The 24,113-nt window shown below is 44.7% G+C and overlaps 1 protein-coding gene across 2 annotated transcripts; it reads left to right on the forward strand.

Annotated features, from left to right (window-relative positions):
• Positions 1–1,782: 1,782 nt before the first annotated feature.
• Positions 1,783–24,113, forward strand: ptbp1a (polypyrimidine tract binding protein 1a). 2 transcript variants are annotated; one of them, XM_083634014.1, is made up of 16 exons: positions 1,783–1,816; positions 2,636–2,689; positions 3,184–3,214; positions 8,069–8,129; positions 8,283–8,455; positions 9,254–9,400; positions 10,351–10,536; positions 11,252–11,362; positions 12,536–12,716; positions 13,068–13,148; positions 13,342–13,514; positions 14,945–14,978; positions 16,101–16,193; positions 19,083–19,299; positions 20,259–20,336; positions 20,996–24,113. In XM_083634014.1, exons 1-16 carry the CDS (start codon positions 1,809–1,811, stop codon positions 21,126–21,128), a joined length of 1,761 nt encoding a protein of 586 aa, XP_083490140.1. In that variant the 5' UTR covers positions 1,783–1,808; the 3' UTR covers positions 21,129–24,113. The 2 variants fall into 2 exon arrangements, with proteins under 2 accessions (XP_083490140.1, XP_083490141.1); XM_083634015.1 differs by having other exon boundaries at positions 13,357–13,514.

Raw genomic sequence — 24,113 nt, forward strand, 5'->3', positions numbered from 1 at the left:
GCAATCAGTAAAGTAATGCAATCTCCAAATTTACCAGACTGTTATACCTGTTTTATTAGGCCTATTTGCCTTCACCCAAGTCATTATAGCCACATTATGATTATTTAGCTAAAATCTTCTATATCTATATCTCGAATCTTCTATTCTATATTCTGTACATATTTTGTGAAAGCACCTAATAGTCATCCCTATAGTATCGTCACAATATCAATATTATATGTCAAAAAATATTGTGATATTTGATTTTGTCCATAACGCCCAGCACTAGATTATCTATGAAATTTGATTAGGAGTTACTCAAGAACTGACCATAAACTAATAGTTAGTTCGTCATAAATTCTCTATGACATTTAGGAGTTAACCTACTCAAGAACTGACCTTTAACTAATAGTTAGTTCCTCATCCGTTCCTCATTAGTTCCCTAGTAGGCTAATAACTATACACTAAAATGTGTGTACCTCGGGACTGAGGTCAAAGTTTTGTCCTCTAGTGGTGACGTGCAAAAAGACAAATCTCTCACCTCAAAATTGATTGCATTTAACAATTGATTATATGTATATGGCGCTTTTCAAGGCACCCAAACCGCTTCGCATCTGAGGAGGGTGTGAGTGGGGGGAACTCAACTCATCCACCAAAGCTTTCCAGATGAGACATGATGGCAGGCAAGGCCAATGCCAGCAAGATTTGTTTTGTCCTTTCATTTGATAGACACAGCAGATAGAGACAGGGTAGAGAGAGAGACAGTCACAGACAGAGAGGGGGGAGAGAGAGAGCGATGACAATACAATCAGACCACATTCCTTGCTTCTCCAAACCCCCCCCCCAAACACTCTCTTTACCCCTGGCCAATAAATCTTTGAAACTAACATCAAAGATAAAAATGTTAAAACTGTGGATCTGTGCTCCCAATTCAATGTTTTCATTTACCGGTATTTTCTGTCTATTTACTTACCAGGCATCTTGTATGCTACGCGTGCTCGTTTCGCCTTGCCCGCCCTGCAGCTCGCCGAGCTGCCCGCTGCATGGCCTCACCTGCTCTTGTGACATCACTGATGATGTCACAATGTCTATGACATCATCAGTGATGTCACAATTGCGCAAGTGTAACCAAAAGCCACAAATGCTCAGTGCCTATGACAGATTTTGGTCAATAATGATGTCACTGATGACATCACTGATGATGTCATAGACATTGTGACATCATCAGTGGGACAAAAATTGAAAAACAAACAAACAAACAGAGCCTGTTTGGCGACCCTTGGCAGTTTTTTTTAATCTACACGTGGATACTTATCATTGTTTGTCCCTTTACCATCTTTTTGTGTTGTATTGGTGCTTTTATACTTACAAATAAATATGGGAAAAAAACGTGCAGGAATCAATACTACACACTCAGATTTTCACAAATGTGATGGTTCACCACTTTCTCCGTAGGCTATTTGTTGTAGTTTGCCACTACTGTTTCTCTTTCTGTTGCCTCTCGACCTCATATTTTTAAGACAACTGATTATTCTGTTCCATTACCACGGACCCCAAAACGAACCTCAAACAGTAGACGTCCATGCAGAATAAATAATTGGACGACATCTTTCTTGATGTGGAAATTTGCCGCGGCCTTCTTCTTTTGTACAAATGATGGTCGTCTTGTCCAATCATGGCTCTAGTAGATGTTTGTCCCCGCCCTACTTTGGCTCTTGGAAGTGGCTGGACTAATCAGCGCTCGCCTCCGTGTGTTCAGCCATTTTGTAAGAAAATCAAGCAAGTCTGCCGCCCTACCTTCGCTTCAGACCTGCAGTTTTTATTGTGCAATGGACGGGTAAGTGAAAAAGAACCACATTTATGTCTTAAAAATTCTAAGATAAACCGCCGTCTGTGTGACTTCTTGTGTTATGTAGTTTGTTTGTGAACTTGTTCTGGTTGCGATGGCTACTTCACTTCATCGTTAGACGGGGAAAGTTTACTTGAAACATTTTCCCCTTCAAAACATGCAACAGTTAGCAGGAGCGTTAGCTAACTAGCAGCAGCTACTGCTAGCTAACTACGTTAGCCCGTTTGAGCGAGTGCATTTCATGTTCTTATTAAACGATACTAACACTAAACGTTATCAAACTGACCTAAACAAGAGTTGCTTTATAACCGCACTTTGTCCTTTTTAGTTTTGTCTGCTAGTACTCGATTGTTCGTGATGATGTTAGTGAACAGTGGCTAAACTAGTTATACCTCGGTAACTTGGTTTCGTGGGAACTCGAGCGCTAGCTAAAGCAACGTGTCTCATTTCCGCATTCATTTGTCCGCGGAGTGCCAGGGCCATGTTGGAGATGCCTGGCCGAGCGTTTCCTACTCTCATTGATCGGATCAAAGATTTCAACACTGGCTTATCTAGACTAGCTTTAGGTGAGTCGTGCATTAGCTGGTCGTTGACTAACTAACGTTACAGTTAAACGCCGCTATTTATTTTTGATCCATATCAGTTTGTCAATTCTAAATGGCTCTGAAAGCAGAGCGAAACCAATGCGTGTCCTCGGCCTGCAACAACCTGAACTAAAATATCGTATTTGTGGATGCGTTTTAATCACCCCTGCGATGTTGTTGGCCACACTGAAATGTGCTCTTATGGTTTACCAATTCTCTTCAGCCGCCTAGACGCTGACCTGTATCCTCTGGGATCCGGCTACGTCCCTGAAATTGAGTAAGTAACGTTATTTGTGTGTACCTGTAGCTTTTCAGCATAACATGGCATGGTAAAGGATAAATACATTAATGGCCCTTTTAGAAGGGACAATTGCATTTGCCGAAGACAGGGATGTGCCTCCCCTCCACGCCTATATGGTTTTGTAGACATTTTATCTCAGACGGGTTGCTATTTCATTACCTTCTATGCATATGTTTTTATACCCCCCCCCCCCCCCATTAATTACACTGCTCTTTAACAGCCCTGTTCAGACTTTGGCTTTGTTGATTTGCGGTGTCTATGATGCTTCCTGAATTTTGAGCTTTGTAACGTTATAATGATCTCTGAATGAGGAAGTCATCCAGTGAACCTTTTGGCTGAACGATACAATAGTAGTATACAATTTATGTTGTTTCCCTAACGTAGTGCTCTTCTTAACTTTTGGATTGCACAAGAGATACTACACTGCATTTTTTTCTTCCTAATTAAAAATCATTCTTTCTCTTTCACAGCAGTGTCCATGACATATCAGTTGGCACCAAGGTAGGCACTGTTTGATTTACATTCTCTGCTCAATTCTTTTCCCACTGTTGCTCATTTCAATCATTTCCGGTAGACTACAGAATGTTTACCATGAAGTAAAATGGTTTGCATGCAAAATTAACCAATTGATGATGTGAAACTCTTCAATTGTTATGTTCATGTCCCGTCTTTTATTTATTTTCTGTTGTATGTGTGGGGTTATTCATGTTCTGAGAGAGAGCCATGCTTTGGGTTGTTTTGGGCGTTTCTATCATAATATGATAATATGATCATAAACAATCGTGCTGTAATTGGAATGTCATTTTGACGGGATAAGCAATAGGGACAAACAATGAATTTCCAATATTTATTGGTCTAGCAGTTGTGACGATTTTCCAAACATGTCCCACTGCAGCTGAATGAAAATAAAGGAAACACTCCTTTGAGCAAGTACTTCACAAGTTAGTCAGATTGGAAGTTAAGAAGAAGAGTGGTAACTGAGACGCAGAGTCTGTCAGTGTTTGGTCAGTTAGAGAGAGCTTCCTCTGTAATTACAGAACTGCTGCCCAAAGCCATTTCTCATGTGTAATGAGTTGGCAGTTAGTGGCTGGCTATCCCCTTTCTTTAAAGATTTATGGAAAACACCCAAAAGGTCAGCAGTGTTGCTGCAACTTTTTTGATTGCAGCAACACTCAAGACTGTGACCATGGAATATCTGATTAATCAATTAACGTAGATGATCTGAGCCAGTGGTGCATGTTTTCCTCTCTCGCTTATGTTCATGTGTTGTGTGGCCGTTGTGAAATGAAAACTTCCTGTTGTTCATTTCCTGTGTACGTTTATAGCTTGTTGACCTCACTGGAATGTTAAGAAAGCGGTTCAATCCTGTCCCCAATGCTTGAGAATGACCCTGTCTCCTTTTTATCAAGAGGCTACTCCGCCAATACTAGTAAAACGAGATGAGATGGCCTCTCATAATGCATTCAAATTTCAAGTGATGCGGGAGGTTGTGTGGCCTGTGTAACTAAAATAGTAAGCGGATTCTGTGTGTTTGTGTGTGCATACATGTTAAAGAAGGAACACATTTGTATTTGGCAGACTGCTGCTTGGTACTTGTGTACCCAATAAAAATGCCTGTTTAAGTACGAAGCCTTGGTAACAGGGCCCGGGCAGATGGTGTAGGTGGAGTAATTGAACACAACCAGGGCTGTAGCCATCCTCCCACGGCCGCCCTCATACTCCTGGCCGGGCAAAGGTCTTTCCCTGTTTAAATATAGAGCACGCACCCAGAAAAGAGACATGCACTGCCCCCCCTCCTTCATTTGCACATCATTCAATCGGGCCCATTGTTTTTTAAGCATGATTAACAATGCACTGTGTAAACGGCCTGTGATCGATACTTGAGATTTGAGAAGAACTACGGTGTGGTTTGGTTTTTCCTACTTTTTGCTCTTCCACTTTTCCTGTGTTCTGAGTTTGATGTGTTGTGGGAACGATGATGCAGAGTTACGGAGCGCTGCTTCGCTGGAATCTGTAATTATTCCGTCTGGGCAGAGCGTCTGGAATTCTGCGGTCGCATTCCAATCCCCCCCCCCTCCGGCCCCCCCAGTGTGGCACAACCCCCCACCCCCGCCACACTCACCCCTACCCCCGGCCAAGGCCGATCACAGTGAATACACATGTCTGTACCTGCACTGTTCTCTCTGGGACTTCACCGCCTACTGCACCCCCGCCCCCCCCCCCCCAATGCATGCAGAAGTCAACACTGAAGTAGAAGTAGAAGTTAAACATCTCTGGTTTCACTCCCTTGTAAGACAGTAGTGCTTTTCCAAATGTTGCACCAGAGTAGGAGAGTCTTAAGTGTTGCAGTAGTGTTACAGATTCAGGGTGTTTTAAGTGCGCATGGATTTTTAATTTAGCGGCTAAGTTTTTCTGAGCATTACAGGTTTGTTTTTGTGCTTAATGCCAACCAGGTGTGTGTGATGTGGTTGTGTGGGGCGGGGACATTGCCCCAAGTCACATTCCCTTATCAAGTTAGTTCAGGGTAGGCCATTGTCTATGAAAGGAAACTGCTCAACAGTTTCAGTATGTGGGCCAGCAAAGTGTCGTCATTCCCGCAGGTTAATTATACTGTCAGCGTTCTGAGCAAACAAAAGATAGAGACAGACAGGTCCATACTCGTTTAGCAGGTTTATGTCGGTCTTGGGGTCTGCAAACAAAGCGTTGCTCCTCAGCTCTTATTTTTTCACATCCTTTTCGTTCTGTAATGTAACCGTGCCTGTGCGTGCGCTGTCTCTTCACACTTGACTCGCGGCTCGCACCTTCAAATAGCCACAGCTACATTGTTCAGTCGACAGTAACGTAATCCTCCATTTTGTTCTCTGTATGTCTTTCTACGTGATGTGCACTGTACTGTACACTGCCTTGGCTCTGTGGCTATTATTAGAATGAGGAAGTAGGAGGGCAGAGAGAGAGAGTGCTACCGTAGAACAATGACCATCAGTACCCAGGAGGAAGTAGCCTAACCCTGGGTACCCAGGAGGAAGTAGCCTAACCCTGGGTACCCAGGAGGAAGTAGCCTAACCCTGGGGAGAAGGCTTCATCTTATTCCCCTTCCTGTTTGCGGCCAGGCGGTCTGTTAACTGGTAGTGTGACACTGCCACCCACATCCACTGAGTCAAACTGGAGTCACTTCCACCATTTCCCATGGCCCAGATCTGTCCTTGGCCCATTTATTAAGCAGTAATGTTGTTTTTAGTTTTTTCTAGGCAAGTCCAGCTTCTAGGACACACCGCATTTCTTATCACATTTTTTTTGTTTGACTGGCCACTCCCATCCATTTTGATAGAGATGACTGTTTTCCCCTGTCCTTGGGTTTCCCGATTGCAATTTTTTAATTTAATTCTGACACAGATTCACTGACAATGATCCTTATTTTTGATTCTTTTCAGAGCATCTCGATTCCTAGGCTCGCCCTGCAGCTCGCATACACAGCTCGGCTGCTGCGTGGGCGCAATTGTGTTGTCACTGATGATGTCATAGACAGTGATGTCATAGATGTTGTGACATCATCGTCTATGACATCATCAGTGATGTCACTCGAGCAATTGTGGTTTTTGGTTACACTCAAGGCAATTGTGACATCACTGATGATGTCACAATGTCTATGACATCATCCGCGATTATGTCACAATGTCTAGGACATCATGTCATAGTGACATAATCAGTGACATCGCAATTGTCCGAGTGTAACCAAAAAATTGACCAAAATTGCAGAACCCACTTATTTCCTTTATAAAGGATGGGATATAATTGTGAAATACACTCTGCTCTCTTTCTAGTATCTATGCTCAAGTCGTCATTACAACATAAGTTCATCTTGTCATTTTGAGGCCTACCAGAAACTGACTTGCAATTTGCATCCTTCCTATGGTTAAAGAAACCATACTTGGGTGTGCATTCCATAATTTACACAAAGGTCTGTGAAGATTGGCCCCCTGATACTGATTAGTGAAAAGGAAGAGTCTGTCTCGTGCTGCTGAAGTCCAGGCATTGAGATAGGAGACCCTGTTTGCATGGGCCCCAGAGCGAGCCAGTCAAACCATCTGGAAGTCAAAGGGTAGTTTATACTCCTGCTAACAGTGAATGTTGTGCTGTCATAGCAACAGCTTTGTCCCAGGACCTCACGCCCACCTCCACCAAATGCTCCCTCAGATCTGCTTATTCTGTCTTTTTGTGAGGAGTCGTGCAGCCGCCCAAATGGAAATCCCCCACCTTGCAGTTGGAGCTCACGATTCACAGGGCAGAGAAGAATGCTAGCAGACCTGCACTGCCGCTCGTTTCACAGGGCAGAGAAGAATGCTAGCAGACCTGCACTGCCGCTCGTTTCACAGGGCAGAGAAGAATGCTAGCAGACCTGCACTGCCGCTCGTTTCACAGGGCAGAGAAGAATGCTAGCAGACCTGCACAGCCGCTCGTTTCACAGGGCAGAGAAGAATGCTAGCAGACCTGCACGGCCGCTCGTTGTCAGAACGCTCTGGTGCTCTTGGGCTCCCAGAGAGCGTCCCCGGGGCTCCATATGTGTGTGTGCTTCTGCGTGACAATGGCCCTACTCTGAGCATGAACAGGAGCGTCATTGTAGGGTGATGGAGGGCTCAGACTGCTGAGCCACTCCTTGTGACTGCTACACTTCATCTGTCGCACGCGCACACGCTCACACAGCCACGAGAACAGCCTTGAAACAGCACTTTTTTTTTTATCAACTGGAGTGCGAGGGCCAGACAAGGCCATCTTAGAAGACAGTACAGTCGTGTAGGCCCGGGAGAGTCTTCCCATGTAGAATGCTTCATTCAGTGCCTATCCTTGCTCCTTCCACTTCATTATGAGAAGATGGTTTGTACTGGCTTGACAGCCTGCTGTCGAGTGGGACTCTTACTGCTATTGTATCCCTTACAAATAATCCCCATACTAGCTGTTTGTCCTCGTGAGTGTTATCGGTGTGAAAACATGATTGTTTGGACCGTTACCCCGGGTCAGAAATACTAGCTTGTCGTGCCTGTGACTTTATGCTGTGACTTTATGCTGTGACTTTACGCTTTAACTCGGTGTTGGAGAGGAGGAGAAGATGGAAGGTGGGGAACACATGATTATGGTGGGAAGCTGAATATCCCTGCTGGCAAACTAGGTCACTGTATTCTTCTAGTGAGGAAGGTGGAGTTCTTCTCAAAGCGTGTTTGCACCATCCTCTTTGCTTATCAGATGACTTCCTGCGTTCTCACACAATGCCTTGGTAATGTGAGAGCTGTGCGCTCCACCTGCCATGCTGTGCCCTCATTGGGGAATGCACTGAAGTGAACCTTTGTTTTCTCCCTGCAGCGGGGATCCGACGAACTCTTTTCTTCCTGCATATCCAACGGGCCCTATATCATGAGCTCAGGTAGGCGGGGTTTGCTCCAATCCTTTTTTTATTGAAGTGCCTGTTGGCTGTCTGTGTTGTTTTACGTTGCCATGACGATCAATCCATTATTCAAAGAACCCGGAGCCTTCTGTTCCTCTCCTGATTGTATCTGCGTCTTGTTTTCTGTTGCAGCCAATGGCAACGACAGCAAAAAATTCAAAGGTGACATCCGGAGCCCTGGTGTTCCGTCACGCGTCGTCCATGTCCGCAAGCTGCCCAACGACATCAACGAGGCTGAGGTCATCAGCCTGGGACTGCCCTTCGGGAAGGTCACCAATCTGCTGATGCTGAAAGGGAAGAACCAGGTAAGGGACCGGTGTATGCAGGTCCGCTCACCAAACCCGTCCGGCTCGCACCCGTGGGCGACAATTCTCTTTGTAGTCCAGGTATCTGCATTCTAGCTTCATGTCCTGACCCTGGGAATGATGACAATGATAGTTTTAGTCATATTCCCACGGTGTAGTGGGTAAGTGTCCTTGAGCAAGACATTGTATCTAAGGATGGACCAATATAGTTTTGAGGCGGATGCCAATATCAAGATCTCCCCCCCCCCCCCGCCCATTGTAGCACAAATGCAGGTGAAAAAGAGGTTAAACTTTTCAAACATGTCTATATTACGATAATTGTTTGTTGTTGTTGTTTTAACAAAATACCCTCTTAGTTTTATTCTGTTGCTAATTTGACAGTTGTAAAGGACACGCCTAGAAAAAAGATCACAAAAATTCCAGACCACGATATCAATAGGAAAATATCCAACTATCAGACGGATATTACATATTGCTTTTTAAAGCTGATGTCTGCTGATATCTGTGTATTCCTAACACTTCAGCAGTGCTGACCTGGGGGCAAGCAAAATGAAAAAGAATTCCCCCACAGGTATAAATAAAGTATCAAAGCTATTATAACAAACTGATGCTAAACCGGTAGCTAGGGGCAACTGCTGGTGATGTGTTATTATTATGCTATTAACATGAAAACCTGGAATGTTCCAATTCTCTCCCCCATGATAGAAATGCATTCAGCCAAGTATGGACAGCTGCAAGAGACGCGTTATCTACTGTGACAGGAGAAACAAAATGTAAAATGTTTGTCTTGTCCTGTAGGCGTTTCTGGAGCTGAACAGTGAAGAGTGTGCCCAGACGATGGTGAGCTACTACTCCTCTGTCACCCCAGTCATAAGGAACCACCCAATCTACATGCAATACTCCACCCACAAGGAGCTCAAGACGGACAACTCCCCCAACCAAGTGGTATGATCTCACTCTCCCACACACTTCATTTTAATGCTGGCTAATGGTGGAATTTACTGTTAGTCATTGAAATTGAAAGTGCCAGCTAAATGTCTAAAATGTAAACTTAATACAGTTGCAATGCTGCCTCTTGACACCAGTCTCAATTTTATTGGTATAAACCTTGTGATCCTCTTAAAGACTTGGCACAAAGCACTATTTGTGTCAAGGTTGCAGACTAGACACAATATTTCAAAGTAATGATTGTGCCAATGTTGTGTAATGGATTAGTAGGAAGCGGTAGATTCCCTCGCTACCAACACAAGGGGGCCGCAGGTTCGCGCCTCCAACTTGGCCGGCCGTCCATACAGACACAATAGACCCTTCTCACGGGGGCCATTTTGTGTCGAGAAGCCAGGGTAAACACAGGTGCAAGCAAAACACTAATGAGGGTTTCCAACTTCCATGATTGGGATTTGGAAACCCTCATTAGTGTTTTGCTTGCACCTGTGTTTACCCTGGCTTCTCGACACAAAATGGCCCCCGTGAGAAGGGTCTATTGTCTGTCTGCGGGTGGGAAGATTAGTGTTTGCGTGTGTCCTGGTCGCTGCACTAGCGCCTCCTCTGGTTGGCCGAGGCGCCTGTTCAGCGGGGAAGGGAACTGGGGGGAATAACGTGATCCTCCCACACGCTATGTCCCGCTGGTGAAACTCCTCGCTGAGGAAGCATGTGCGGGTCACTCTGCACCCTCCCCAGAATGACAGAGCCGATGGGGCAACGGCAGAACAGCTTGGCAAGGGTAATTGGCTATGTACAATTGGGGACAGAATGGGGAACCCCCCATACCAAAAACAAGACAAAATACAGGAAACACAGTGTACTAAAAAGACAAAGTCATGGCATACACTTATGACACAGCATAACCACCCGTGTTAAAAAGCTTCCTGTGGTTGACCTGTTTGCCCTCACAGCGTGCCCAGGCAGCGCTGCAGGCGGTGAATGCACTGCATGGTGGAGGAATGCCAGGCATGGCCATGTCAGCAGATGCAGGTGGCATGGCCATGGGTGGCATGGGCGGTGCACAAGCCCAAAGCCCTGTACTCAGAGTCATCGTGGAGAACCTCTTCTACCCAGTCACCCTGGATGTACTACACCAGGTACGCTCTGTTTATTTATTTCTCCTTTTGTTTTCATTGTAAGTGGGGGTGATGTGGGTGTTTTATGGGGACCCCAGGAAGAATAGGTTACGCCGTTTTGCCAACGAACGGATCCACAGATTTTTGACGTCTGGGTTTTTTCCCACTTTCCTAGTCAGGTGGGAAGGTCACTTCTACTTTTGACTTAGTATGTTTTCAGGAAAGATGAAATGCAATACCAATTGCAGTAAGTTATGTACATGTGGTTGCGATTCATAGAGCAGCGAAATGACAAAAAGTTAATAATTGATTGAATGTTTTGTAAACCCTGATTCAAATCAATGTAAACACAGTTTGCCCTTCAAACACATTTCCCATAAAAAAAAACGAATTCTTTTGGCATGCTGATCACAGGTAGCATAGTTCATACAGCTGCCAAGTACACAAACACACTGCACTTTATGCAGACTATTCACAGCTTGGCCAACCAGCTTGAAACTGTAATATGCTTGTACTCAATAGATCACCTACTAGAAAAAACACTATACAAACAGGCATTTATATAGTTTGTTTGATATTATACTTGTTTCATTTGTATGCTAGTTGCCCCTTATTATTCTCTATACCTGTTTTTAATCCATGTTTGTCGGTGTCAGTTAAAAAAAATATATATATATAATTAATCCTTAATAATTGTCCTGATGACATCCCCAATCATGCTGTCTTTCTTCCCCAGATCTTCTCCAAGTTTGGCACCGTGCTCAAGATCATTACCTTCACCAAGAACAACCAGTTCCAGGCTCTGGTCCAATATGCTGATGGCATGACAGCTCAGCATGCCAAACTGGTAATAATCATAATAATTGATGGGATTTATATAGCGCCTTTCAAGACACTCAAAGCGCTTCACATGTCAGGGGAGGGAGGGAGGGAGGGAGGGGAGGGAGGGAGGGAGGGAGGGAGGGGAGGGAGAGAGGGAGAGGGAACTCAACTCAACTCATCCACCTGGGTGATGCACGGCAGCCAGTTGGCGCCAGAACGCTCACCACACATCAGCTATCACGAGGGATGATTAGGTGGCCATGATTGAAGGAAAGCCTGTTTGTGAATTTATCCAGGGCACCGGGGTTCCACCCCTACTCTTGCAAAGAGTGCCGATGGGATCTTTAAGACTGGAACCCAGCTTTAGCTGTAATACAGGGTATCCTTTAGTATTGATTAGGGGTGTCACAATATATCGTCCCACGAAATTTCGCGATAGTAAAACGTCACGATATGTATCGTTGAGATGAAATCTCATATCGCCAAATTTTTTTTTTTTTTTTTTTTTTTTTTTTTTTTTTTTTTTTTTTTTTCAAAAAAATAGACTAAGAAACGTCTTTGTTTGTTGAAGTTCAATGTGTGGAAAGTAGTTCAGTTGAACAAGTCTCTGAAGAGACACATGATAAGTTATACAGGAGAGAAACCATTCAATTGAGTTTCTGGCAAAACTGTTTACTTGACAGGAAAAACTGAAGATGCATAAAAAATAGATTAAGAAAAGTCTTGTTGTTTGAGTTTGAAGAAAAACTGAAGATGCATAATGAGAATTTATACTGCTGAGAAACCTTTTAGTTCAAAGTAAATCTAAGTGACGGTGTAACTCATTCTATTTCAAGATAAGCCTTATCTCCAATCTCATGTTTTTTCTAGTTGTTATTGTAATAACAATTTCCCACAACAGCATGTTTTGTATTTGTGCATTTCAAATAAAATACTACTTTTCCAGTCATATATTGTCATTATTCAAGTTTAAAAAAATATTGTTAAAATCGTATCGTATCGTATCGTTATCGTGAACCCAGTATCGTGATACGTATCGTATCGTGAACTGAGTGTATCGTGACACCCCTAGTATTGATTGATCAAACTTGAAACACTGTTTGTCTCTAGTGCCTCAAGTGTAGAGCGGAATCTTTGGACCGTTGAAATAAAACGGCACACTGTCTTAAGTCTGGCCCCTCCATGTCTGTCTTCTCAGTCTCTGGATGGCCAGAACATCTACAACGCTTGCTGCACCCTGAGGATCAGCTTCTCCAAGCTCACCAGTCTTAATGTCAAGTACAACAACGACAAGAGCAGAGACTACACCCGACCAGACCTGCCCACTGGGGACTCCCAGCCCTCCCTTGACCACCAGCAGGCCATGGCAGCTGCATTTGGTAAGAGGATGTCATTTTATTCTATTTTTTTCCTCCTGAATTTTTGGATCTGATCGCTTCCCTAAATATACACACCCTCAGATTGTTCTTGAATGTCTTCAGGGACTAGAACAATTCAAGGCCTTAAAAGGATCTGGAATTTGCTTGTAGAGGTCTTATATTTATGTGTTAGCTGTTTTTGACCAATATTTGATGCCTCAGTCTAAACTTGTTTGAATTTTCACATTTATGGGACAATTGACAATTGAAAAAAAATCTGGATTTCCTGCCTTTGTTTTTTTATGCTGATCATTATTGCACGTAAGCAAGCGCGTGTTCACATTTTTGTTTATTTGTTGTCTCCTGTCCCAGCTGCTCCAGGGATAATCTCAGCCTCTCCCTACGGTGGAGCTCATGCCTTCCCCCCGGCCTTCGCCATCCAGCAGGGAGGAGGTTGGTACACTAACACCATCTCCACACCGCTATGCCGTTTACATTCAGAAAAGCATTGCTTGTCAAAACATTAGCTACTCGTAGCTAAACTTTCCTTGACCCCACCACACTTTTTTTTGTGCTTATTTTTGTGTTATTGTAATCATGTATGATGATCCGCTGTATAATAAGTCAGAATCCAATAATGTGTCAGGTTCCTATCCATTAGGTCTGTCGATGCCTGGTATTCACGGTGCCCTGTCATCCCTGGGTGTCGGCCACGGAGGTGTGGCGGCTGCCGCAGCGGCTGCCAGCCGGCTGGGCCTGTCGGGGCTCGGAGGTCCCGGGGGACACAATGTCCTGTTGGTCAGCAACCTGAACCCTGAGGTTAGTACAGTTACCAGGCCTAAACCCTCTGTCTCAATGCAGTGCTGAGCAACTTGGCAATATGATGTACCTTTTAGCGCCATGCAGTTACACCTCGAGTTATCCACCTCCACCCGTCTCTTCAAGAGATGTGCCCGTTGTCCCACCATCTCCCTCTTCCCTCTGATCAAACCAGTGGGACAACTGCTACCTCCTCTCTCAGGACCTCTCTATGTGTTTGACCAATCCTGCTGCATTTCTGAGCTGCTACTTTGCTCACTGTGCATTTTTTTAAGTTTATTCAAAACACTAACTTCTTTTTTTAATCTTGCCATTTCATATCTTCATTTTTGTCCATTAGTTGAAATCATTCTTGAGTTGCTGGAGAGACAATATTGCTTTTTCTTTAAGAAACACATGTTCATGATTACCGTAGTTCTTTTTGCATTATGCTTAGTGTGTAGATTGTATAAATACCTTTTCCACACCCATTACATTTACTGTAGCTATGTAGTCATTACATTAAGCATGTTAGTTTTAAAACCAGCTCTTAAATCGGTGAGAGGGTTTATTGGAATTTGATATTTAGGTTTGACTGTCTTAATTACAATGTAATTTAGAACTATTTAAACAAAACACAGTATGTAATTCAAAAGTACATATTGTCTCTGCCTTTTTTCTGTATTTCATTGTTAATCTTTTTTCTCTTTCTTTTTCTTCTAGTGTTCCCATAGTGACAGTGCATTTTAATTTAGCCAGTTCTACTGTCTGAAGCACTACATTTCTTTGTGTATACTGACCTTGTTTTTACTTCCTTTTTTCTTTTTCTCTCTCTCTTTCTCTGTTCCCTTCTCCCTCTCTTCTTTGTTGTTTTAAAATCCCCTCACCTGAACTCTCGCCAACTGACTGCACGCCCCATGACCAATTGTTACCTCTCTGCCCCCCTCTTCCATTTCTGTTACTACTCCACCCACTCCCTCCTCCATCCCCACGACCCCTCTATCCCTCCTGCCCCATCCATCCACCCCAATTTGAACACCACCCAATTGTAAACGCAAACCAAAACACAACGCAACATTGGCACCTTTCTGGCCCCCCTGATTTTGCCATCATCATCTTTCTCTCATCCGCCCACTCTTCTTTCCTCTTCCTTTCCTCCACAATCTCTCCATCTTTCTCTTCCTGTTTTCCTCCTCCCTCACCCTGTTTGAACCCTCTCCTCTTTCTGTCTTCTGTCCATTCTCTCGTCCCTCATGCCTCTCCTCCCTCCATGGTACTGTGGCCTCTCCTGTGGACCTCGCTGCCTGTGGCCTGCGGACATGTCCTGACTCCACTCCACTGTCCTCCACTCCGCTCCGTCTCTTTTCCCCTGTCCCCTGTTCCCCTACTCCCCCCCTCCCCTCCCTGACCCCACCCTCCCTGCCCTGCTGCTCCCCCTGCTGTCTCTAAAGAGCGTTACGCCACACTGCCTCTTTATTCTTTTCGGTACGTTATCATCCTTTCATCTCCTTTTATTACTACTGTTACCTGACGAGGTGGGCTTGTCTCGTCTCATGATGTTGGCTTTTTTTTTTTTTTTTTTTTTTTTTTTTTTTTTTTTACCACTGATGGCTCATCAGGCTACAGAGCTATGAGGGGCGGGGCTGTCCCCCTTTTTTTTGTGGGGTTTGTATGACCCGTTTTGGTTGTTGTGGGTTTGTGTGAGTGTGTGTGTGTGTGTGTTTGTGTGTGTGTGTGTGTGAGGAAAGTGAGATGAGAACACCGCACAAAGTCGCAGCAGTTCATTTAATTTTGAGCAGCTCTGGTTTACTCGCCACAGGCAACAAACAAACATTTGCCGTTGCATCTTCAAAGACAGAGAAGCCCCTTGATGGAAATCTAGCACTCATGTAAAGGTGGGGATCATGGTTCAGAGATGAGGCAGGAAGCTGGACACCCTCTGGAAGCAGATTAAAAAAATAAAAAAAAAATTGTTTGGTTCTGCACAATCCAATTTTAATCCATGGAAATTAATTGAATTTCATTTGTGTTTGGTTGATTTCTTTCTGGTCGCCTTGAGTGACTCGGCAACCATGCATAAAAAATGTAAATGAAATGCTGCTTCTTTTTAGAGATTGTGAGTTGACATATCCCTGCGAGTATGTCACATAGTATTTTTTTTGCAGTTTGTCTCAGTTCTCCTAATGTAGGTATCTGCATGTTTAGTTGATTCTTGCATGTGTCTATCAGGCCCTGTCTGTCAAGTAATCAAGTCCTTTTATTGTAGTGATTATACCAATCAAAACCTCATTTTGTTTCACTCCTTGATTTTTGCCTTCAAATCACTACCACCGTTGAGCATAACCATTTAGCTGTCCTAATTGTTAACTGAAAAGGCTTTTCTAGGATTAGTTTTAAGAGATTTTGTACAGAATGACAGAAAACCAATAGAATATCCTGATTCTGGCGTGAGTTATTGAGCCAGTCTTGCCTTAGTGACTAGAATGAGTGTCATTGTCCCTGATTTGATGGTTCCATTTGTTGTGGTTGCTGTGATTGGTTGTGTGGCTCCTGGTGAGGCTGTTTTCTTCCTGGTTGGTATCATAACACGTTCCTCTCCTTCCCTAGGTGTGTACGGCGATGTGATGAGAGTGAAGATCCTGTTCAATAAAAAGGAGAACGCTCTGATCCAGATGTCTGACGGCACACAGGCTCAGCTAGGTAGCTACATACCACCAGCCACACACACACAGGCTCAGCTAGGTAGCTACATACCCCCAGCCACACACAGGCTCAGCTAGGTAGCTACATACCCCCAGCCACACACACACAGGCTCAGCTAGGTAGCTACATACCCCCAGCCACACACAGGCTCAGCTAGGTAGCTACATACCCCCAGCCACACACACAGGCTCAGGTAGGTAGCTACATACCCCCAGCCACACACAGGCTCAGGTAGGTAGCTACATACCCCCAGCCACACACACAGGCTCAGGTAGGTAGCTACATACCCCCAGCCACACACACACAGGCTCAGGTAGGTAGCTACATACCCCCAGGCCCAGCCACACACACAGGCTCAGGTAGGTAGCTACATACCCCCAGGCCCAGCCACACACACAGGCTCAGCTAGGTAGCTATATACCCCCAGCCACACACACAGGCTCAGGTAGGTAGCTACATACCGCCAGTCACACACACACAGGCTCAGGTAGGTAGCTACATACCGCCAGCCACATACACAGGCTGAGCTAGGTAGCTACATACCCCAAGCCACACACACAGGCTCAGCTAGGTAGCTACATACCCCCAAACACACACACAAGCTCAGATAGGTAGCTACATACCGACAGCCACACACACAGGCTCAGCTAGGTAGCTACATACCCCCAGTCACACACACACACAGGCTCAGCTAGGTAGCTACATACCCCCAGTCACACACACACACAGGCTCAGCTACGTAGCTACATACCCCCAGCCACACAAACCATTTGCTTATTGAACATTTTCTTTGAATTGTTTTTATGCCTCCGCCAGCGATGGCCAGGCCGGAGGCATAATCAGGGATGTAAACTAGTCACCTTTAGGTGACAGTCACCTTTCCATCCTAAAATAAGAGGATTTCTGAGTGGTTTTATGTTTGCCCTGATATCTGTCACCTTTTTCACTACCAATGACTTTGCATCCCAGCATTATGGATTCGGGTTGTCCATACGTCCGTCCAATGATCGTTAACGTGATATCTCAGGAACGCCTTGATGGAATTTCATCAAATTTACCTCAAACGTCAACTTACACTCAAGGATGAACTGATTAGATTTTGGTGGTCAAAGGTCAAGGTCACTGTGACCCCACAAACGACATTTTCAAGCTCTGTAACGCCATATCTCAGTAACACCTTGATTAAATTTCTTCACATTTGGCTCAAACGTCAGTCTCGACAGACATGGATGTCGACTGCTCACTTGTTGTTGGCGGAGGCATATATCCGCGTGCGGTCGTTCTAGTTTTCTTTTCACATCTTGGTTAGGCTACTCCTCGCATCATTTTACCATGCATTATTTTGTGCTTTTGCTGAGTGGGCCTTAACTGAGCAAACGGTAAAAGTCTTTCTTTGATAAATGGCTAATTGTAAACTTTTTTTTAAATGCTACGTTTTAGGCTTTTAATATCGTGTTTGTTTGAAAGCTCGCCAAGGCAATAGAAGTTATGCAGGCCAGTCTTCTGTAGAGAAAAAAAAAGGTTTTGAAATCCACAAGCAGTAAATGGGGGAACTAGAGTGAGTGATATATGGATATTTGCAGAGTACTTACTCCCAAAATCCAGTTAGTTTTAGATCTGCAAACAGCCTCTGGCAGGGCCTGGGGCATCAGGGGACATTTTTTCTGCAGTAAGTGGAAAACGGCCAAGTGGACTCTGGCTGGACCAAATTTCCCAATAGAAAACAATTGACTGTTTGACCATATAAATCTACCGACAAATCAATTCTCTGAGCAGCAAAGAACATTTGGTGACATAAATCATAATAGTGGCTAACACTAGAGAAAAACAGACTAGTGAGCATTTTAAACAAACATTGACTCTCTTAACACATTGAATGCCAGCCATGTTTTCATTCCTGTAGGTAAGTTGTGCCAGGGGTGTTTTTGACGATTCTGGCTCATTTTAGAACAGCCGAGGATTCTTTTCTGTTAAGAATTCATGAACACCAATCATCTAAAAATAACTAATAGAATGTGTGCTTTCTCTGTCTAAAAGAGTTAGTTTGCAGAGTTAGTAGTTATGTAGATATTAGCCGTTGAGTACAGCATGGTTTCAGCGTCTGGAAATTTATTCAGAGATAAATGGCTTTTTGTGAAACAGTCACTTTAACCATTCATTTTTGGCATCAGTAAGACCGTCAGACATTCTAAACAATAGTTTTGAACAGTAATTTCCTCCATAACAACAGGAAACACCCCTCTCATTCAAACTCCTCCCTCCGTGTGTCTTCTCCTCCTTCCTCCTAACAGCGGGCGTGTCAGAAGCGCGTTGTGCTGCCTGCCTGTCTGTCTGCGTGCCTGCTTGCCTGCGTGCGGGGACGAGTCTGAAATGGATTACTGTAAAATCGCCAAGCCATTTCCTTGAATGGCTTGCTCCCGCGGTGTGTGTGTGTGTGTGTGTGTGTGTGTGTGTGTGTGTGTGTGTGTGTGTGTGTGTGTGTGTGTGTGTGTGTGTGTGTGTGTGTGTGTGTGTGTGTGTGTGTGTGTTCGCGCGTTGCTCCGCGGCTCTGGGGGGAAGAGATCTCTGTCCGTTCTGTGTGTGTGTCCGGGCTTCTGACTGTAAAATCGCCAAGCCATTTCCGCGGGAGGCGGCTGCTTTTGGGTCCCGTGGCTGTGGCTTCTCTCGGTCTCTGTCGCCACTTAGTGGTCGGTAAAATAGATTACACACATGCTCTTGCTCCAAATAGTTATCTCGAAGATGTAAAAGGGGTTGATTGATGTCCCACCGTCAAAAAAAAAAAATGTTTATGTAAGACGAGTTAGCTCGTCCTTGGCACTTAAGCGCTGGATTATGTAAGACGAGTTAGGTCGTCTCTGGCACTTAATGTGTTAACATGTTTCACAGCTATGAGCCACCTGAACGGCCAGCGGCTTCAAGGCAGAGCCATGCGCGTGACCTTGTCCAAACACACCACGGTGCAGCTGCCCAGGGAGGGGCACGAGGACCAGGGCCTCACCAAGGACTACAGCAACTCACCGCTGCACCGCTTCAAGAAGCCTGGCTCCAAGAATTACTCCAACATCTTCCCCCCCTCTGCCACACTCCACCTCTCCAACATACCGTGAGTAGCATCCCCCCCCTCTGCCACACTCCACCTCTCCAACATACCGTGAGTAGCATCCCCCCTGCCACACTCCACCTCTCCAACATACCGTGAGTAGCATCCCCCCTGCCACACTCCACCTCTCCAACATACTGTGAGTAGCATCCCCCCCGCCACACTCCACCTCTCCAACATACCATGAGTAGCATCCCCCCCGCCACACTCCACCTCTCCAACATACCGTGAGTAGCATCCCCCCCGCCACACTCCACCTCTCCAACATACCGTGAGTAGCATCCCCCCCGCCACACTCCACCTCTCCAACATACCGTGAGTAACATCACCCCCCACCACACTCCACCTCTCCAACATACCGCGAGTGCCACTGCCGCTCTTTCCTTCATAGTCTTGACTCAATTTGTATGCCTCCGCCAGCGATAGCAAGGCTGGAGGCATTATGGTTTTGGGTTGTCCGTCCGTCCGTCCATCCGAAGTTCGTTAACGCGATATCTCACAAACGCCTTTACGGAATTTGTCAAATTTGCCTCAAACGTCCACTTGGACTCAAGGATGAACTGATTACATTTTGGTGGTCAAAGGTCAAGGTCACTGTGACCTCACGAACACAACAAGCTTGTTAACACGATATCTCAGTAACACCTTGACGGAATTTCTTCACATTTAGTTCAAACGTCAAACTCTGGACAGCCATGGATGTCGACTGCTCACTTGTTGGTGGAGGCATATATCCGCGGTGCAGTCGTTCTAGTTTCTTCTATATTTAGTATTTATGACAGTATTTTCTAAGCATGCTACCCCAGAGGTGCATCTGTTAGATTTAATGATGCCTCTTGTGTCTCGTTCCAATATACCAATAGACAAACACAAAAGGCAAAGTAATGAAACAAAATGTCGTTCTCTACATTGACACTTGGTGTTGTGTTGACTCCTTCTGTCTTGTCCTTTTCTACCCGCAGGCCTGCCGTGGTGGAGGAGGAGCTCAGGGGACTGTTTGCCAGCCCGGGAGCCACAGTCAAGGCCTTCAAGTTCTTTCAGTTAGTCTCATTCTTGTTTCACTCTTTGTTTGCTGACTTAAATGTCACTCATACTGTTTTTCTTACTGAATTCCTTTCTTTCTTTGCAACTCTCTTTGACCTTGACAGCTGAAGTCTTCGTCAAGTTGAGGAGAAGTTGCCATGAAAAGAAATGGGTTTTTGTTCTGCCCTAGGCTGTGTGTCTCTATGCCTTTTGTTAGAACATACAGTACAATGTCCTGGAGCAAGTGTTATATATATATATATATATATATAGTGCAATATCCAACAATGTTTTTATCGCCCATTGTTGCCTATGTGACATTAGTCAGTTTGTTCGGCCATAGTAATCACCCATAATACCGGAAAAAAGTACGGTAGCTTGTTATCCTACTTCACACAAGAGTTGTCGGGAACTTACAGAAACCTACAGAGTGAGTCTATTGTGTTAGCTCCGCCCACCATGTGTCACCACAGACACCAAGTTAATGCTGCAATACTTTAAATGCAAAGGCTTCCATCAATGGGCCATAGACTCAATCACCATTGTGTTCAATCATTTTCAGATAGTGACTTAACTGTTAAGTCACTGTCTGTTAAGTCTTAACGGACATTTATTTACATGGAAATCTTTGAGATGATCACTTTTATCATTCATTCCTATCTCTGTGTCTTTTTAGAAAGGACCACAAGATGGCGCTGATCCAGATGGCCTCAGTCGAGGAGGCCATCGAGTCCCTCATTGAGTTCCACAATCACGATCTGGGAGAGAACCACCACCTCCGAGTCTCCTTCTCCAAATCCACCATCTGAGTGCCCTTCACCCAAGTGCCCTTCCTTCCTCCCTCCAAGTCTGTTGCCATCTGAGTGCCCTTATCCCAAGGTTGCCTTCAGTGGAAATAGCCACCATTACATATTTATGGCTGCTTTTCTTTGCAGAACGTTGCCCCCCTGTACCCCACTTTCTAGTCATTTGACCTGTCGTCTGTGGGCTCTAAAGTGGGCTCTTGTCAAACGGGCAACATTCTGTAAGGAAATGTCTTGTTGTATTGGAGGTAAAGTAGGGGCAGCTGATAAACTGTCACTTTAGACCAAATTACTTAAAAACGACACCCTCCACCATGGATGTATACTTCTGTGGATAAATCAAATCCACACCAGACACACTTCAGCATTCCTTTACTATGACTATGATACTTGTATGGATATATCTTTATGTGTGTGCCTTCTTGAATTGCCACTTTGAACCTATCGGGCCAGTCAGAAGGAGTTTGAGACAACAGATTTTATTGTGGTTCATAGACCACCAAATAATATTTTTTTTCTGGATTCAGTATCCATTTTTATTTTATCTTCTCATAAGTACCCACCTACTTGCTTTTGGGGATCCATACCACTAGCTGAAGTCACGGAAGCTTTCTTCTTTAATAGTCTCGTGCCTTACTTTTCCCCAGCAGCCAGGTTGCCTTAAACATTGATCTGGCTTCATTTGGAGATGACGTGGCTCTTGAAACGCCTTCCTTCATGCCTTTTGATTATTTTGTACCAGCATTATTGTGAGGGGGTAAAAGTGGCTCATTCACTCTTCTGTTTTTCTCAAAAACAGAAATGTATATTTGAGGGGTTGTGTACATCCCTTCATGTAGAACCTATGAATGTAAGACAAACAGTTGCCCCATATCCTTGCTAGGTGCTGTAGCTCTGGTAGGTGTATCCTTGCTAGGTGCTGTAGCTCTGGTAGGTGTATCCTTGCTAGGTGCTGTAGCTCTGGTAGGTGTATCCTTGCTAGGTGCTGTAGCTCTGGTAGGCGTATCCTTGCTAGGTGCTGTAGCTCTGGTAGGTGTATCCTTAGGTGCTGTAGCTCTGGTAGGCGTATCCATGCTAGGTGCTGTAGTTCTGGTAGGCGTATCCTTGCTAGGTGCTGTAGCTCTGGTAGGCGTATCCTTGCTAGGTGCTGTAGCTCTGGTAGGCGTATCCTTGCTAGGTGCTGTAGCTCTGGTAGGTGTATCCTTGCTAGGTGCTGTAGCCCTGGTAGGTGTATCCTTGCTAGGTGCTGTAGCTCTGGTAGGCGTATCCTTGCTAGGTGCTGTAGCTCTGGTAGGCGTATCCTTGCTAGGTGCTGTAGCTCTGGTAGGTGTATCCTTGCTAGGTGCCCGCGCTCTGGTAGGTGTATCCTTGCTAGGTGCTGGAGCTCTGGTAGGTGTATCCTTGCTAGGTGCTGTAGCTCTGGTAGGCATATCCTTGCTAGGTGCTGTAGCTCTGGTAGGTGTATCCTTGCTAGGTGCTGGAGCTCTGGTAGGTGTGTTGTGGCGGGAGAAGCTGTATCCAGCCTCCCTGTCTTACAGTCTCCATGATCCACCTCTATTTAATCCTTCTCACTAGAGGCACTGCTGTATTGGGCCTCATTTAACCATATATTATCCTATAGGTGGACACCTTTTCTATTCTTTAGCATCTTTCTTTTTATTTTAATGTTAGCCTTTACACGTGTATCACTTCTATACTGTATTGATATCTATGTGTAGCGTCTGGTTTTTGATGACAGTCACGGTGCCTTGACTCCCAGACTTAATATCTCTTGAGGCTGAAACACTTTCTGGCCTGGGCAGTTGACCCTGTTTACGTCTCGTTCAGGTGTTTGTCTTACTCTACCAGCCTGATGAAGATGCCTTCGTCCCCTTAGATCAGGTAATCCTACCTGTGTCCTACAGAGGGCAACTTGGAGACACTCGTCAATTGATGTTGATGGCAATGTCGTTCGAGTCATTACAATCTGCCAGTTGGCTTGTTTCTAAAGACCCAGTAGGTTATGATTATTATTTTTTAATTAAATTCAGGACAGCAGTGTGGCATGGACCTTGCCCATTCCCTGTCTGTCCACTTAGGCTCTAGTCAGGTTCTTTAGTGCACTTTGCCTCCATCTTGGGTCCAAGTTGGTACCATAATCAGATCACGCTGAAGTCTTAAACGTCGTCACATTCCTGCGTGCCTCCAGCACCAGTTTCCACAGCCTCCACCACAGTTGTCTTGGATGGACTAGATACAGGTGCGCTCTGTCTCTATTTTTGTAACAGATTCTTATGCATGGGTTAAGAAAGCTTCATGTAGCTACAGACGGTTATTGCTGTTAAGGACCAAAGTATCTTCCACCCCTTCTGTTTTGTAGTGTTGTGATCTCTCAAATGTGTTTTTTTCTCTCTTCTCATTCCTGCAATTCCACAAATAGCCACAAGGCTTCAAATACCTTTCCCCCCATTTCTCAGATGCCTTGGACAAAAGTCACATGAAGATGATTATCTTTTGGGTAACTCCTTATACTGTATATTGTAGCCCTCTTGTTTAATTGACTTTAAAGAGCCTACGTTGGTAGAGAATGCTTTAGTATGAATACTTAATTAAGCCACAGTGCTAGCTGTGGGCGATGGTGTAGTAGATTATATATGCCTGTCCATTTTCGTTGAAAGCTTTTATTTTTCATTCTTTTTTTTATATGGGGGCGGGGAGGGGTAAAGTGTTGTATGAAGCAGGGGTTGATGGTTGTATATATTCATGTTTTTGTACCACAAAATCATTTGGATTATATCCACTTTACATTCAAAACATGTATATTTTGATAAAAACAACAGTACAGACCTATTGAGCTCTCTTGAGCTGCAAAGACAATTTTTGTACCACAAAGACATTAAACCTATCTGAACACAGAAGTGTCTCTGTATGTGCCCCGCTCCCCCCTTGCCATTCTGTTCTTCTCTTACGTCTTCTGCTGCCTTCAATAAATCTTTAGTTTGTTCCTTCTTT

This window comes from Poromitra crassiceps (genome assembly GCF_964638095.1).
Source record: "Poromitra crassiceps genome assembly, chromosome: 3".
Taxonomy (NCBI): domain Eukaryota; kingdom Metazoa; phylum Chordata; class Actinopteri; order Beryciformes; family Melamphaidae; genus Poromitra; species Poromitra crassiceps.

Excerpts from the sequence above, each read along its gene's own strand:
- ptbp1a (XM_083634014.1), top strand. Across the intron at positions 11,363-12,535 it reads CAGCTCAGCATGCCAAACTG|TCTCTGGATGGCCAGAACAT; the intron begins GTAATAATCATA and ends CTGTCTTCTCAG. Across the intron at positions 14,979-16,100 it reads CTGCCTCTTTATTCTTTTCG|GTGTGTACGGCGATGTGATG; the intron begins GTACGTTATCAT and ends CTCCTTCCCTAG.